Consider the following 13,808-nt stretch of genomic DNA (forward strand, 5'->3'; position numbering starts at 1 on the left):
TATCAAATGGTTAAAAAAAGTAATAATTCTTTATTTCAGGCAGAAGTAACTGTAACTGAATGACTCATGTAAAATAGAAAATTTTAATTAGTTTTCCATTTTAACATTTGAGCAGTTATTGCAAATGCTAGATTGTGGTCTTAGGATCACGTGTTAGTCTGTAAAAGAAATAATGCATGAAAACGAATGTTGCTGCCCATCAATGACCTATCTCAGGGCTGAACAAGAATTAGCAAATACTACTTCAAATAAATTTTATGGAAATTTACTTTTAATCCCCCATAAAAATGTTTTATAAGCATAACAGCCACTGAAGGGTTAAATTATTTGTTTTATAGTGACTCATTTTATGTGGAAAAAAGTATAAATTCATACATTTACAGCAGTTCTTGCAAGAGTAGCAGGGTGTAGCCAAATGTTTCAGAGCATCTACAGAGTGTAAAATGAATGAAAATGTACAATCCTGATGGATATTTACACTGTAGACAGACTACTTTTGACTCTCAGAAGGAAGTGTGAGACTTGCAGATGGCCGTGTTTCACTTAGAAGTTGTCCTGTTACCAGCTGCTTGTTAATTACGGTTTCTTGGATCACTCAAAGGAAGTCTGTTAATAATGTTGATCATTGCAGTTGTGGCTTTCAGGCTATAATGTCTTCTGCAAAATCAAGTCTATTGAATTAACTGAATCCCACTATTAATCCTTCAAATAAATTATTGAAATTAAAAGGGGTGAAGAAAATCTAAATCTTGACAAGGCACCTTGTTTCTTTTTTTTTTTTTGCACTTTTCCTCTGGCATCATTAATTAAATTTAATCTTTAAGTCTGTGTTGGTCCTGCGTGGAAATGGACAGCTCAGTTTTGACTCATGACATGAATTGCAACCAGGACTTTAAAATCCTGCCTACTGACCCTCTGAGTGGATTTAATTTACTCAAGATCCAAGCCAATTGATTCATTGACAGAGGAAAGGTGGTCCCGTATTCTTGCACTGAAGGACAAGTAGCCTTCTTGCAATCAAAGATGCAATAGCTATTGCAGTGAATTTAAGGGACATTTTCAAATAATACCATCAGAGGACAGTTGCAGAAATGTCAAATGCCCCTCAAAGAATCATTAACATATCCCCCCAGTAATTAGAACGTATGAGACAAGTCCATAAATGTGAATAAATGTTCAGTTTATACTTTGCACACATTGCGTTCACATCCGGATAGATCCTGGACAATGTATGGTAAGAGAAATTGTGGAATTGTTTGGAATTGCTCAGACAGACAAGGCATGGGTGCTGTTCAGTCGGATCCCAAATATCATTTCAAGTTTTAGATCTTCATCCTACTGTTACTCTTCCTAATCACTATTCAATTCCCCCAAATAAAGCAAAACAGAGGTTTTCAAACTAACGAGTCGAATATTTTTAGACATTTTGGGAAATAGATCAAAAACAAAAATGATAGGTTACTGGACAAATTCTGCATCACTTGATCTAAAAAAAAAGAAACTGAATCTTTTAAATTGTTCATTCTTTTTTATTCCACTTACATGAAATTACACATGTCCCCTCAACAGTTATGCTTGTGCTTTCAGTATGAAAATTCAAAAGACAAACCAGGCTACCCAGTCCAACAACCACCTTTACTAGTCCAGAAACTACCCATCAAAAGGTCAGGCAAGTTTTCAAAGAAACATGGAGAATTAAAGAGGAAAATAAAGAAAAAAAAACTAATTTGAAGAAGCAGTAACTGCACATTTTCTTGCTGCAGTGCTCATACAAAAAAGCAACAATACAAGGTTGTGTGCTCTTTTGTTCAAAATCTTCTATACCTCGTAACTGATATATAGAAAAAGCAGCGCCCTCCCCCTAAGCAAATAAAAAACAAAACCATGAAGTAGCAGGTTGAATAAATGACAGTAAATGGAATGTAACCTTTATAAAATCTTGCCCTCCATCTCCAGCTCTCCCCATTACACCACCACTGTTCACCTCTCCTTTAGTAGAGACTAATAGATGATGTCTTGCCTGGTGTGAGGAGCCAGTTTGAAAAAAACATGGACATGCCTTCAAAAGCTGAGGTTACTTTCAAACAGCACCACTGTGCCCCCAAAAACTCAAACTTGCACATGTTTTACAAGTTGAGAACTTACCCTCTCACTTTGCACCTTAACAATGCAACACCATTACAGCTCCGACTCAGGAAAAGGTCAACAGCCAAGAATCCAACCCCAAACACACATAATCCCTCCCAACGAACAGTGTAAAAACTTATCCTCCCTGCCCATCCCGTTTCCCCACAGTTACTACGGAAACAATAGTCAACTGAAAGGAGTGAGACGAGTAGAGACCTAGCCAGAAAAATGTGGACAGAGTTGGATCTCGATAATGAGGTGGTCGCAGTGTTGATGATTATGATGAAGATGACCCAGGACGATGGCAGGCAGACAGGGATGACTATGGGGATCTGGCTCAATCTCTGGCCTCCTCTGTGTCCTCTCCCTCAACCTGGTTATCAGAAGTCCACAGCTGAAGAGAGACAGAACAAGCAGGATAAGGTGACATGGCAAGAAGATAGTCAATATTTGCTTTTAGAAGATTAAGATTGAATAATCTACCATTGGTGTGGAACACTGCATGGTAAACCATACCCATTTTGATTGGAAACATTGCCCTAATACAATAGATATGAATTTAAATTACTTAAAATTTCTGTCATCCCTGAATCTTTAGATGTTTCAAACATCTTTATAACCCAAGACATTGGGCTGCACAGAATATCGTAAATTTTCCTTCAACGTGATATTAGCCTGCACAATGTACATATTGCAACAGCTGCCTAAGGCCTGGTTCACACAACCATTTTTTTTTTTTTAATGTTATGAGATTTTTTTATCTGGTCGAGAACTCACACGTGAAGTTAAAAAATTAATTTTGATCGTACTGTGTATGTTGTGCTCCGAAAATGTAATCACAAAACACACACATGACGATGCTGTCCTGCTGACAGACTGGAGATGGCGTGAACACGGACTTTATTTACTTCCTTGTTCCCCTGCCAGCTCGCTCTCTGATTGGCTACTTTCCGCACCACGTCACCATCCAGTCAGTCCAGTCCGAATGCATGAGTCGTTGGTGTTCCTCAGAGATCGGCTCAGATATATTAAACATGTTCAATATTCCCAGTTGTCGGCTACGACCCATTTTAGAGTGGATTATCGGGACACATCGGCTCGTAACACACCACAGACCAAATGATGACTGGACAGGGAAATCTCACAATGATCGGGCGTTAGCCGTCCGAGGTCGGGAAGAGGCAGATCGGGACAAAAACTGCCCAAAAATCGTTGTGTGTACCAGGCCTACGTTAACGTTAACTCTGTGCTGGAATTCACGGGGGCAGTGCTGAGCAGAATAGCTGACATGTACCAGCAAAAGAATCAAACCAGAGAAGAAGAAGAGGATCGCGAAGGGAACCAAAAAGCAGAAGAACGAAGACGCCGTCACCTCATGGTGTCTGAAACCGATGTCAGCTCGTGGGAATGAACTCTGAACCCTAGTGGAGGAAATTAAATCGGGACAAAAACAGCCTGAAAATCGTGTGTGTGACTTGATGGCGAAAAGTAAGTGAGGAGCGATGAAAATGTGGATGCAATGTCCAATAAAGTGGCTAATTTAGAAATATACCATCCTCACCCACCATATGTCAGAAAACAGCTTTTAAATGGCTGTCTGCTGTAGTGGACACTGACCCGAGTTGGACATAAACTTAAAGGAGAAGATGGAGGTCATGCTCGTCCAGTTTCTCATCTATACTGAAGGCCAGTTTTTAGCTGTTCTCTTATTCTGGGTTTACATCAGAAGACTTAGAAGATTTGCAAAAGACTCTAGAAAACTACCAGCTCACACCTAAAGACAAATGTTTAGAGTTTTAAGTCTAAGACTGAGATTTGACAAAGACTGTGAATCACTATTTACAAGACTACAACTAGATTCTTTTTGTTGTGATATGTTGGATAGTTGACATGGAACTGGGCTGATCTGCCCACAGCAAAGCAAACAAGGGCAGGGTTTTCCTCCAGGATCAATTACACATCGTCTGCCTTTGCATCTCAACCAGGTGTTACACCAACTCATTAGAATCTGGAGGGATGAATGAGTTTCTATTCTTCTCTCATTTGTTAGATTATACTGTAACACAAATGATCCACAGCAGACATTTACTTCTTAATAATCTGCTCCTCTTTCTGGACGGTCCACCTACAACGTTTCATCATCACTTCTTAGTCTTTTTTCTTTAGTCCGTTTTTGTCATCGTTGTGACTGTCAGGGTACCCGTTTCTGCTTCTCCTTTTTGCTTCTCTGCTTCAGTTCAACATCCCACAACTCTGTGCTGCATGGATATTTTTGGTTTTCAGTGTAAATTGAGGTTTAAGAGAAGATCGAAGTGGTTCTGGGAAACTGATTAAGACCTCATTTAAATAGTTTGTTTCGATAATCAGCATCTTTTAGCACAGCAGTCCCCAATCCTGGTCCTCAAGGCACCATGCCGTCTCTCCCTGCTGCAACACACCGGATTCAAATTAATGGCTCATTAGCAGACTTGTGCAGAGTTTGTCAAAGAGCCATTTAATTTGAATCAGGTGTGTTGCAACAGGGAGACATCTAAGACCTGCAGGATAGTAGGCCTTGAGGACCAGGGTTGGGGACCTCTGTTTTAGCACAAAATTTGTTCGTGTCATGTGGGGCAACTTACTGTCAAGTTGTCTCTCAATAGCTGCATGATTAATGTGCTGTCTTTGTACGATTCTTCACTCAGTGTGTCCAGCTCTGCGATGGCATCATCAAAAGCCTAAAAAATTAAAAGAACATTTTCAAACAGCTGTGGGGAAAAAAGGCCTGAGACAAGTTTCATGTCAATATTTCTGTATCTTAATTCAGTTTGTTTGTTGGCTGTGAATTTAAGACAAAAGTGAAATGATACATGTGCTACTTAAAAACATCCATTAAATGTCCTGTTTAACTTCATTAGACATTTTGAACTTGCCTGTTTGGCCAGCTGGCAAGCTTCTTCAGGGGAATTGAGGATCTCGTAGAAGAAGACGGAGAAATTAAGGGCGAGACCGAGACGGATTGGGTGTGTGGGCTGCATTTCCTCTTTGCTGATATCGAAGGCCTGTTTGTACGCGCCCTGCGAGTCTGTAATAATGGCTGAGAAGAGAGACAAAGCAAGAAATAAGAAAACTAAAGTGAGTCTTAAACAATAAGTACTTTGAGGATTTACAGAGTTCAGAAAATTAATCTAGGTTTGTGTGCACATAAATATATTAAAAATGAATGCAAAATGCAAAACTGTAGAGCTTGAAAACAGCAATAAATGCTTGACCTGAAGACAGAACACACCTTTCTGGTTTCCTTTTTCAAAATGTTGGGGGAGGAAGGGCACCTGGGAGGTGCTAATTTGAAAAAAGCTGAACAAACTTTCTAAAAGAACATGTTTTTGCCTATTTTAGGCAACATAAATTATGACATAGAAATAAGCACCACAAAAATGTAATAAAGGCTCTCAATATAAGCTTCCTTCATCAAATGAACTTTTCAACTACTATATAGGCATTTAAAAATGGCTATTAGACTTAGGGAAGTTTCTCCTTGATTCCCAGGTTAAATAACAGGAGGTTTTAGTCTCGATAACGGCGACACAGCTGACTGGCATGACTTGTATGATTCATTAGATTAATAAGGGCTTTGGTTATATGAATGCAATATTTAAAACTATAGATGTCTTTGTTTTAGTCATCACTGAAGAAAATCTTTCCACTTAGACACCTATTGTTGTACACAAGTCTCAATCCATTATGGGCTGTAATACTGGGAGAGGCTTGCCCTCAGGTCTACTGAATACTACAAGGACTTAAACTGAATAATAACATTTCTACAATAAAAGAGAAATTAGAGCTTAATTTTTTTATCGCTTACAACATACAATTATTGTGCCCTACAACAGTGTGCATCACCCTATTAGCACTGACCAACAATGAGCCCGTTAACAGGACCACCAAAATCTAATAACTGGGAGGAATTGTTTAATTGTCATAGTCTGATTTGATGCATCTACATGCAGTTCTGAAATTCTTGTCCACATTTTTCCGGACAATTATCGGATTTCTTTTAGATCCCATACATACATAATCACGTAACTTCCTGTTACCTATGGTCTTAACGCTAGGTGCTAATGTGGGAGCTAATAAGCCTGAAAAATGGTCTACAAATGAATGTTTAACTTAGTTTATACTCCAACTTCCTGCTGCTGCATGCCATTGTGTTTTCACATTGAGACAGTGTCACTTCCATCCTTTATTACAGAGGGCGCTGAAGGCAAGTCAGTTTTTTTCACTGTGCAGATGTTTAAAAAAAAAATCAGATATATAGATCTACATGCACAAATACATTGGAATATTGTGGGGAAATCTGGATTTCTCAGTCAGAAAACTGCCATTGAGCCCATTTACATGAGCATAAAAATCTACCCAGTACCTGGAGTTATAATTCAGTGATCATGTAGACGGCATAATCTGATTATGCTTTATCAGATAACAGCAGTTTAAAAAACTGCATTGCTTCGTTCTGAAGAAAGATGTGAGCTAATGTTTACATGATCAATGATGTGACATCTCGTGGGTGTTAAACTCATGAAACTAAAGTGGAAAATAAAAGACAGACTCGCTTTGACAGATTAAGGCCTGTAATGCTTCACATGCAGCATATGAACATGTCTCCAAATTATACCTTTTTTTTCTTCTCCTGCAGCCACCTCAGCCAAGTAGCGGTAGTAATCCCCCTTCATTTTCAAATAGAAGACTTTGCTCTCTGCTGCAGTTGCTTTGGGAATAAGATACTTGTCCAAAAGACCCTGTTAATGAAAAATACAATTGACAGCATCAATATTAAAATTCCAGCAAGAATAAATGACTTTTCCTCCCTTTGCCTTAAAAACAGATTGCCATCTGCCACCTGATATCACTTGTCCACAGATTGCAATTTCAATTGGTTTAAGTCGACATCATAGCCGGTTTTAAGGCATAATTTCTCATCAGATCCATTTCAGTATAAAGACGAGCTGGCTACCTCCAGTTGCCTCCAGGCTTGAGCCTGAGATTTTGGCTGAGCTACATCACAGATGCTTCAGGGACCACTGAAGGGGGATGGATCTCTGTAGATGTGGATGACATGAAAGTAAGAGCGGGGGGCTGAACAGACAAGCAGTGAATCAAGATGGTTGAGAGAGGGAAAGGATGGTGGGGGAGAGGCGGGAAAAGATTGGAAGTATGGATGAAAGCAGGAAGAGAGAGACAGAGAGAGAGAGAGAGAGAGAGGAGAGAGAGAGAGAGAGAGAGAGAGATAGAGACTGCTGAACTCCTGATGAGGAAGTAGGTCACTCAGAGCCCAGCATGGCTTCTACAACACAAGCACGCACCCTCGTATAGACTGCTCATATAACTGGAGGATAGGTTTATTTAACTATGTTGAGTGGCAGGAGTGTACCTTACTGTATGTGCACAAAACAATCATTTATTTTAAGTGCAATGGGACCAAGAGGACTGAGCATTGCTTTCACAGAGGCATCAATACTTAATTTCAAGGATATATTTCTTCATGGCTTAGCCATTTTATTTGAATTCAGTTCATCTGTTAAGTATTTTTTCACCCTTGTAGCCACAGAAAAAAAAAACGTCCTGCAGAGTTCAAATGTAACTGAAGCCAGTTTCTTTATCGCATTAGGAAACACAGCCACAAGCTCTTAAAAAAACAAAACTTTGATTTTTTGGACTGACAGTATAATGTATAAAGGCTCCTCTCAGACAGAAAGTAATATAATAAACCAAGCCTAGGTCTACAGGTAGGAGAGGGGGAAGAACAAGATGAAAAAAATCACCAGGTGGAAAGATTTATTATAAAGAAAGAAAGTAGGATCTTTCTATGACAACTTCAGTATGTGATGCAAGCTCAAACAATCAAAAGGGATTATGAAACACAGATTTGTGTAAGGTTGTCTTTGTATGATCTTTTGCAGATTTGCATATTACATGCATAATGGAATAAACAAGGCTCACAAAGCCAGCATTTACTGAATGCTTTTAAAAACCGGTGTGAGGGACCAGGGAAGCCCTCTGGGATCTGAATGTAGAACTGGGCCACTGGCAAGGGCACAGCTAAAATCAGACCATCACTATGGCGATGTACAGAGCAAATGAAACTCATTTTAACAGCACATTGCATTTGACTCTGATTTTACATGCTTGGTAAGTTAAAAACAGATTCTTAGCCTTGACCAGCAATGAATAAAGCCACAATCCTAAAAGAGATGAACGGGTCAGGCTATTATGCAGATTTATGGACAGATCTCATTGTGTGTGAAGGACACACTGTAAACCCAATTCATGTCAGCTCATACAATTCAGCCATTCAATGATCTCTGCATAAGCAGTATGAGATACTTGGCATTCGATTGCACAAATACTAGAAGCAAACACAGAAAACCCAAAACAGATAACTACAATGTACAGATGATGTTTTCATGAATTAATCTGATATAATACACGTAGAGTTAAAATTATTTTATATTTATATTTTTAAAGCTTGCTGGCATAATTTCAGCTCTAATGTAGAGAATAAATTAATAAAATCAATACAGATAATCCAACTTGATCAAATGTAACAAGTCTGCCCCTATTTATGTAAAGAGGCCAATTATGAATTAATGCAAAGTGGGTTCAACAGATACACAACTACTTCACACAGCAACTTGCAGGGGAATAAGTACAACATGAAGGAATAATTGTTCATTTGTGTCTTTACTTTGTCCTCGTCTCTCACAAATGGCCTTTTAAGCTTTAATCTTGGCTGGATTTAACCTCAAACTAGTTTACTTAAAGAATACATCAACTTCATTCTTGCATTGCTCTTCTGCCCATTTTACTACCATGCATCCGCCTCAGCCTCCATAAGACTGTTGGCTGACATGGACGTCAGCAATGCAGAATGCTGGTAGGTCAGTTTCTGTAATTATAGGATTAAGACTTTGAGAGTCATCACCAGGCAGATAATACACAACCCGAGAGAAGAGCAGAGAAGCAGGGTACTACTGATAGCTGAAGTATTCAAAACACACAGAAAGGCTGAAATAAAATGAGTTGTAATCACTAAAGTTATTAAATGACAGGTCAAACAAACAGTGGTTCACTGAGTGAGCCAAGCTATTTGTTTTGATACTGACCAACTGTGGGAGTACTCTGCCTAATAACTACCCTTTGTACCTTTTAGTGGGATAGGTAGGGGATCAGCATTGTGGAAACTTAACTTCAGCATAGGCTGCCATTTCTACCTTAAAATGCATACGTTATTTTCTATTGAATGAATTACTGGACTAAAATTTTATTTTTTGTCGTTTAAGTTATTGTAGTTGATTTTATTGCTGCTATGTGAAGCATTTTAACGTTTTAAAAGGTGGTAAATAAACATATAAAGTTAGCATTACATTCTATGTGTTTATCCCTCATGGGTGTTCATATTAGTACCTAAAATGAAAGTAAACACATCATTTACCTTTAAGTGCACAAAACTAAAAACACAAATACCAGAAATTCAACCCCCATTGAACTGGATTCCCCTTGAAACTGGCACTTTTATCTGCAATATAAACACCTGCATCTTACAAAAGGGAGAAAAAGCCATTTAAGATTTAATTCAGCATTTGCTGTTCTATTGAACTAATCTCACCAGAACGTCATTGCAGATGTCTTTCAGCTCTTTCTCAATTTTTTCCCGGTACTCTTTGGCCATGGCCTGCTTCCTTTCGCTGTTCTCTGCTTTCTGCTCGATGCTGGACACCACACGCCAGGAAGAGCGACGGGCACCCACCACGTTCTTGTAGGCCACCGACAGCAGGTTGCGCTCCTCATTTGAGAGCTGCTCACTGTCCTCTGTCACTGCTTTCATCACAGAGGCCATGTCGTCGTAACGCTCAGCCTGTTCGGCCAACTTGGCCTTTTGTACCAGTTCCTTCTGAGGTGCCTCGCTCATGACTGCTCGCTTGAAAAAGGAAAACAAAGAGGGAGAAATAAAAAGGGCAGCTGAAGGTAAACTGAGAAAAAATTACTGTATTTAAGTTAAACACTAGAAAAACAAGAAGAAACATTTTTATTTCAATGAGGAAAACTGGCATATAAAGTACCAAGCATGGCTGAGTGCATTTAATATTATAAATGAAATGGGAATGTCTTATTTTAAAATGCAACAAGTACAGATGCAGTTGCATTAAAATTAGAAAATCCAACAGTCAAAGAGTGGTGATTGGGGGTGGGGGTGGGCACTACAACAGTTACTAACCCTTCGTGTAAAGTCTTTAGGGTTGGTATTAGAGCAGACGAATACTATACTTGCTAATTAACAGTATTATGGCTTGTAGGTACATAGCCTTTGAAATACCCAGGACTTATCATTACATCAATAGCCTACATCCGTTTGACCCATCAAAAAAATCCCCAGAGGGCTCACACAGAATCAATCACTTTTTCCATTTCACACAGTGGAGGATGTTCAAAATCCATCCTGAAATGCAGAAAAGAAAACCAATTTTCACATCTTTTTTCACACCCAATTGTTTATTTTTCATTATTGGTGTTATATAGACGAATTCCCTCCATCTTTTAGAGCTTGCTGATGTGTTGAGTCTTGCATATGGAGCAGACACTCACAGGCAGCTCAACGATAAATTCCCTACAATTTCATTTTTAATATTCATTGTATTAAAAAACTCTTATACAGTTTAGATACAACTCTTAAAGAAGTTTGCTTGTAGGCACTTGTCAACAACTCACATTATCCCCTTCCAAAGAGATTTCATTCATAGGGCACATTCACACCAATACCATTTGGCCCGCTTTTGATAAACTCTGGTCCGTTTCCATGGATAGTACGGTTTGTCCGGAGTGTGGCCCAAAGAAGCAAACTTTGAAATAAATAGTTTACTTGCACTGGATGAGCCATAGTGCAATCAATGAGCCAGATGTTCTTCTTCTTGGTCAGCAGTGGTTTCGAAGGAATATTGCTCCCTAGCGCACAGTTGTTGTAACTGCGACTTCGCTTGTGCATCCGTAAAGTGTCTTAATTGTAAGTATCTGTATAAATCTCCATTTTCCAAACTTATTTTGAAATTGACTAAATGACTTAAAATGTTGGTTATCGCTAAGTGTACATGTAACTGTTCACCCTGTATCTCTCCATCTTTTTTTTCTCTTTTTTTTGTATGATGCGTTATGTAACAGTTCTAGTTGGAATCTGGAAGTGTGGGAAGGCAGAGCAACAGCTTACCATCTACTGTCAACTTGAATTTTTTTTACCACATGCCATATTTCAAACGTTTCTCTCAAAATCATGTTTTCTCTTTAAAGGCCACATCTACATTTCCATTTAACCTTGATTGTGGAGGAGCACGACATAGACTTCTAAACCTCCCTCCATCTGGTTTGGAAGAACGCACTTTTTAATAGGCTCATAAAAGTGCACGAACAAGTTATTATAACTGCTTTAGTTTAATTCGCGTTCAAATTAATTACTACCTGCTAAAATAATGCAAACCGCAGTCTCGGTACGGATACTTGATCTAGTATAGCTTGTCGGCCTCCAGGGTAAATGTGCCCCCTCTTTTTTCAAGCACACGTGCCACACCCATCCCCTGTACCTGTGGCTTGCCTAAGAAGCGGAAACTAAAGTATGAAAAGTGCGTTTAGACGTGGCACACAATGACTAATGTCAGTACTTCCTGGCAAATACTGACCCAAAAGCTATAGGCATAAACTCGCATGCAAATTTCTGGAAACAAAAACAGGACAATAAATGAAAACGGACGTCTACAACTAGGCCCGCGTGACCAGTTTCCAGTATGGCGCCAACTATTTCCTGAAGCAGAAGCCCTCCGAGTCAGACAGTTCAACAAATGGTCAGGGTGATGCGAGTTTTTGTCATTCTTATAACAGAAGTATCAAATCATATAGCGCAATACATGAAAAATTTATATAAATAATACATACATAATTCTACTTAAAATATCCGTCCGATGGGTGACTAAAAATACGTCTTCCTCCTCGTTTCTGTTTCGTTAAAATCAGATTATAACTGACATCTAACAATAAAAAGTTTAATTATTCCAACCATAATGTCGTGAATACGTTTTGTCACATAAACTGAGATTAAAACTGAATATAAAATGACATTTATTTGCGTTAACGCTTAATCTACGGAAGCAAATGCATTTCCACATAACTGTCTCAAATCAACTACGTGAATGCTTTCCCATTTAACTAACATATTACTTTACTTAACCACTTGAACATTTGTAGCACGAGCGCTTCAGCATCTAAGACCGACACGCCTTCCCTTTCCACCATGATGTTCCCTTTTGAAACCAGCCATTAGACACATCCCAAACTGTAACGTTAGCTAAGCTAGCCATTGTTCTTGAGTTTGGTATGCGTCGCTGTTTCACGCATCCCTACCAGCAGCCAGAGACAATGAAGATATTTTATCACAAACTAATTTTTCGATTTAAAGTAAAATATGCGTGAATATACTGTTCATACTCAAAAGAGCAGTTAAAAACTAGTGGTTTCATACCTGAGTAATGGCAGATGTCGGCGTACCAAGGTACAGCTGATTCTCTCAGACCGTCCGAATGAATGCAGTCCACGGGGTTTCCTTCCAATCTCACCGGTGCAAGACAACGGCCGGAGAAAAGAGGGACTGACGTCAAACTTTACCATGGCAACCACACACAAAGCATTATGGGAGTTGTCGTTTTCTATTGACATTACTTCCATAAACGACCTCTGTCATAATAATATATTAATACATTTACATTATGTATAGTCATTCATTAATTTCTGTACCGCTTAATTAAATTAAGGGAAACTGGAGCCTATCTCAGCAATTAACAGGTGAGAGGCAGGGTACACCCTGGACAGGTCGCCAGTTCATCACCGGCATTGAGATACTAAAGGTATTTCTGATTAATTAAACTAAGTTTTTATAAGCAAAAGCAAATCCCAAACATTAATAAAGAGGTGGCCCATTTAAATACTAACTTTTAACTAACTTTATATCACATGTTATCAGATCAGAGGCTACAGGTACTATATAGTTACCAAATCAGACATTTTTGAATGCCACCCATGAAATAGGAACAATGAGCTGTGTAGTTACATTTTTACCCTTTAAATAACCAAGTTCATCAGTTAGCAGTGTGATATGTCTCTAAATTAGATATTGTAAATTTACACGAGAGTATTTGCGTGAGATGCTGCGGGCATCATAAATTAGAACACAGGACACAGCTACAGTACATCTTGCCTAATGGAACCTACTATTTCTACATTCTAGCTGGTTTCCAAGGGGAGAGTGAAGCTATTTTTGCCTTGTCACATGTTTTCCCCTTAGGCCAAGATTTCAAGCTTGTAACCTATTTAAGAGCAGATCAGATAGTATCGGCTGTAGCATCACTCAGGCACTAGGGCAAATGGAAGGAAAAAATAGTCTCCTTTCTGTTTAATATGTTGTTTAGAGAGGGTGAAACCAAACCAGAGGTATTCTACCTCATTCAGCAAATAAGGAGTTAAGTGATGACTGCAGCCTTAGAAACCAGTTAGGTGAGTTTTCACTCAACCCATGAACCATGTCTTGAAAGCACATGCACAGAGGCACATGGAAAGCATGAACATTCAAACAACACCAAGCTCCTGTATGCTGGAAGATTGGTACA

The 13,808-nt window shown here is 38.9% G+C and overlaps 1 protein-coding gene across 1 annotated transcript; it reads right to left on the reverse strand.

Moving 5' to 3' along the window:
* Positions 1-1,513: 1,513 nt before the first annotated feature.
* LOC121641515 (14-3-3 protein zeta-like) lies at positions 1,514-12,754 on the reverse strand. Its single transcript, XM_041987694.1, has 6 exons — positions 12,668-12,754; positions 9,773-10,084; positions 6,782-6,905; positions 5,040-5,203; positions 4,749-4,844; positions 1,514-2,521 (listed from the first exon to the last, which is right to left on the reverse strand). Exons 2-6 carry the CDS (start codon positions 10,073-10,075, stop codon positions 2,465-2,467), a joined length of 744 nt encoding a protein of 247 aa, XP_041843628.1. The 5' UTR covers positions 10,076-10,084; positions 12,668-12,754; the 3' UTR covers positions 1,514-2,464.
* Between the last annotated feature and the right edge of the window lie 1,054 nt (positions 12,755-13,808).

This window comes from Melanotaenia boesemani, chromosome 6 (assembly GCF_017639745.1).
Source record: "Melanotaenia boesemani isolate fMelBoe1 chromosome 6, fMelBoe1.pri, whole genome shotgun sequence".
NCBI lineage: Eukaryota > Metazoa > Chordata > Actinopteri > Atheriniformes > Melanotaeniidae > Melanotaenia > Melanotaenia boesemani.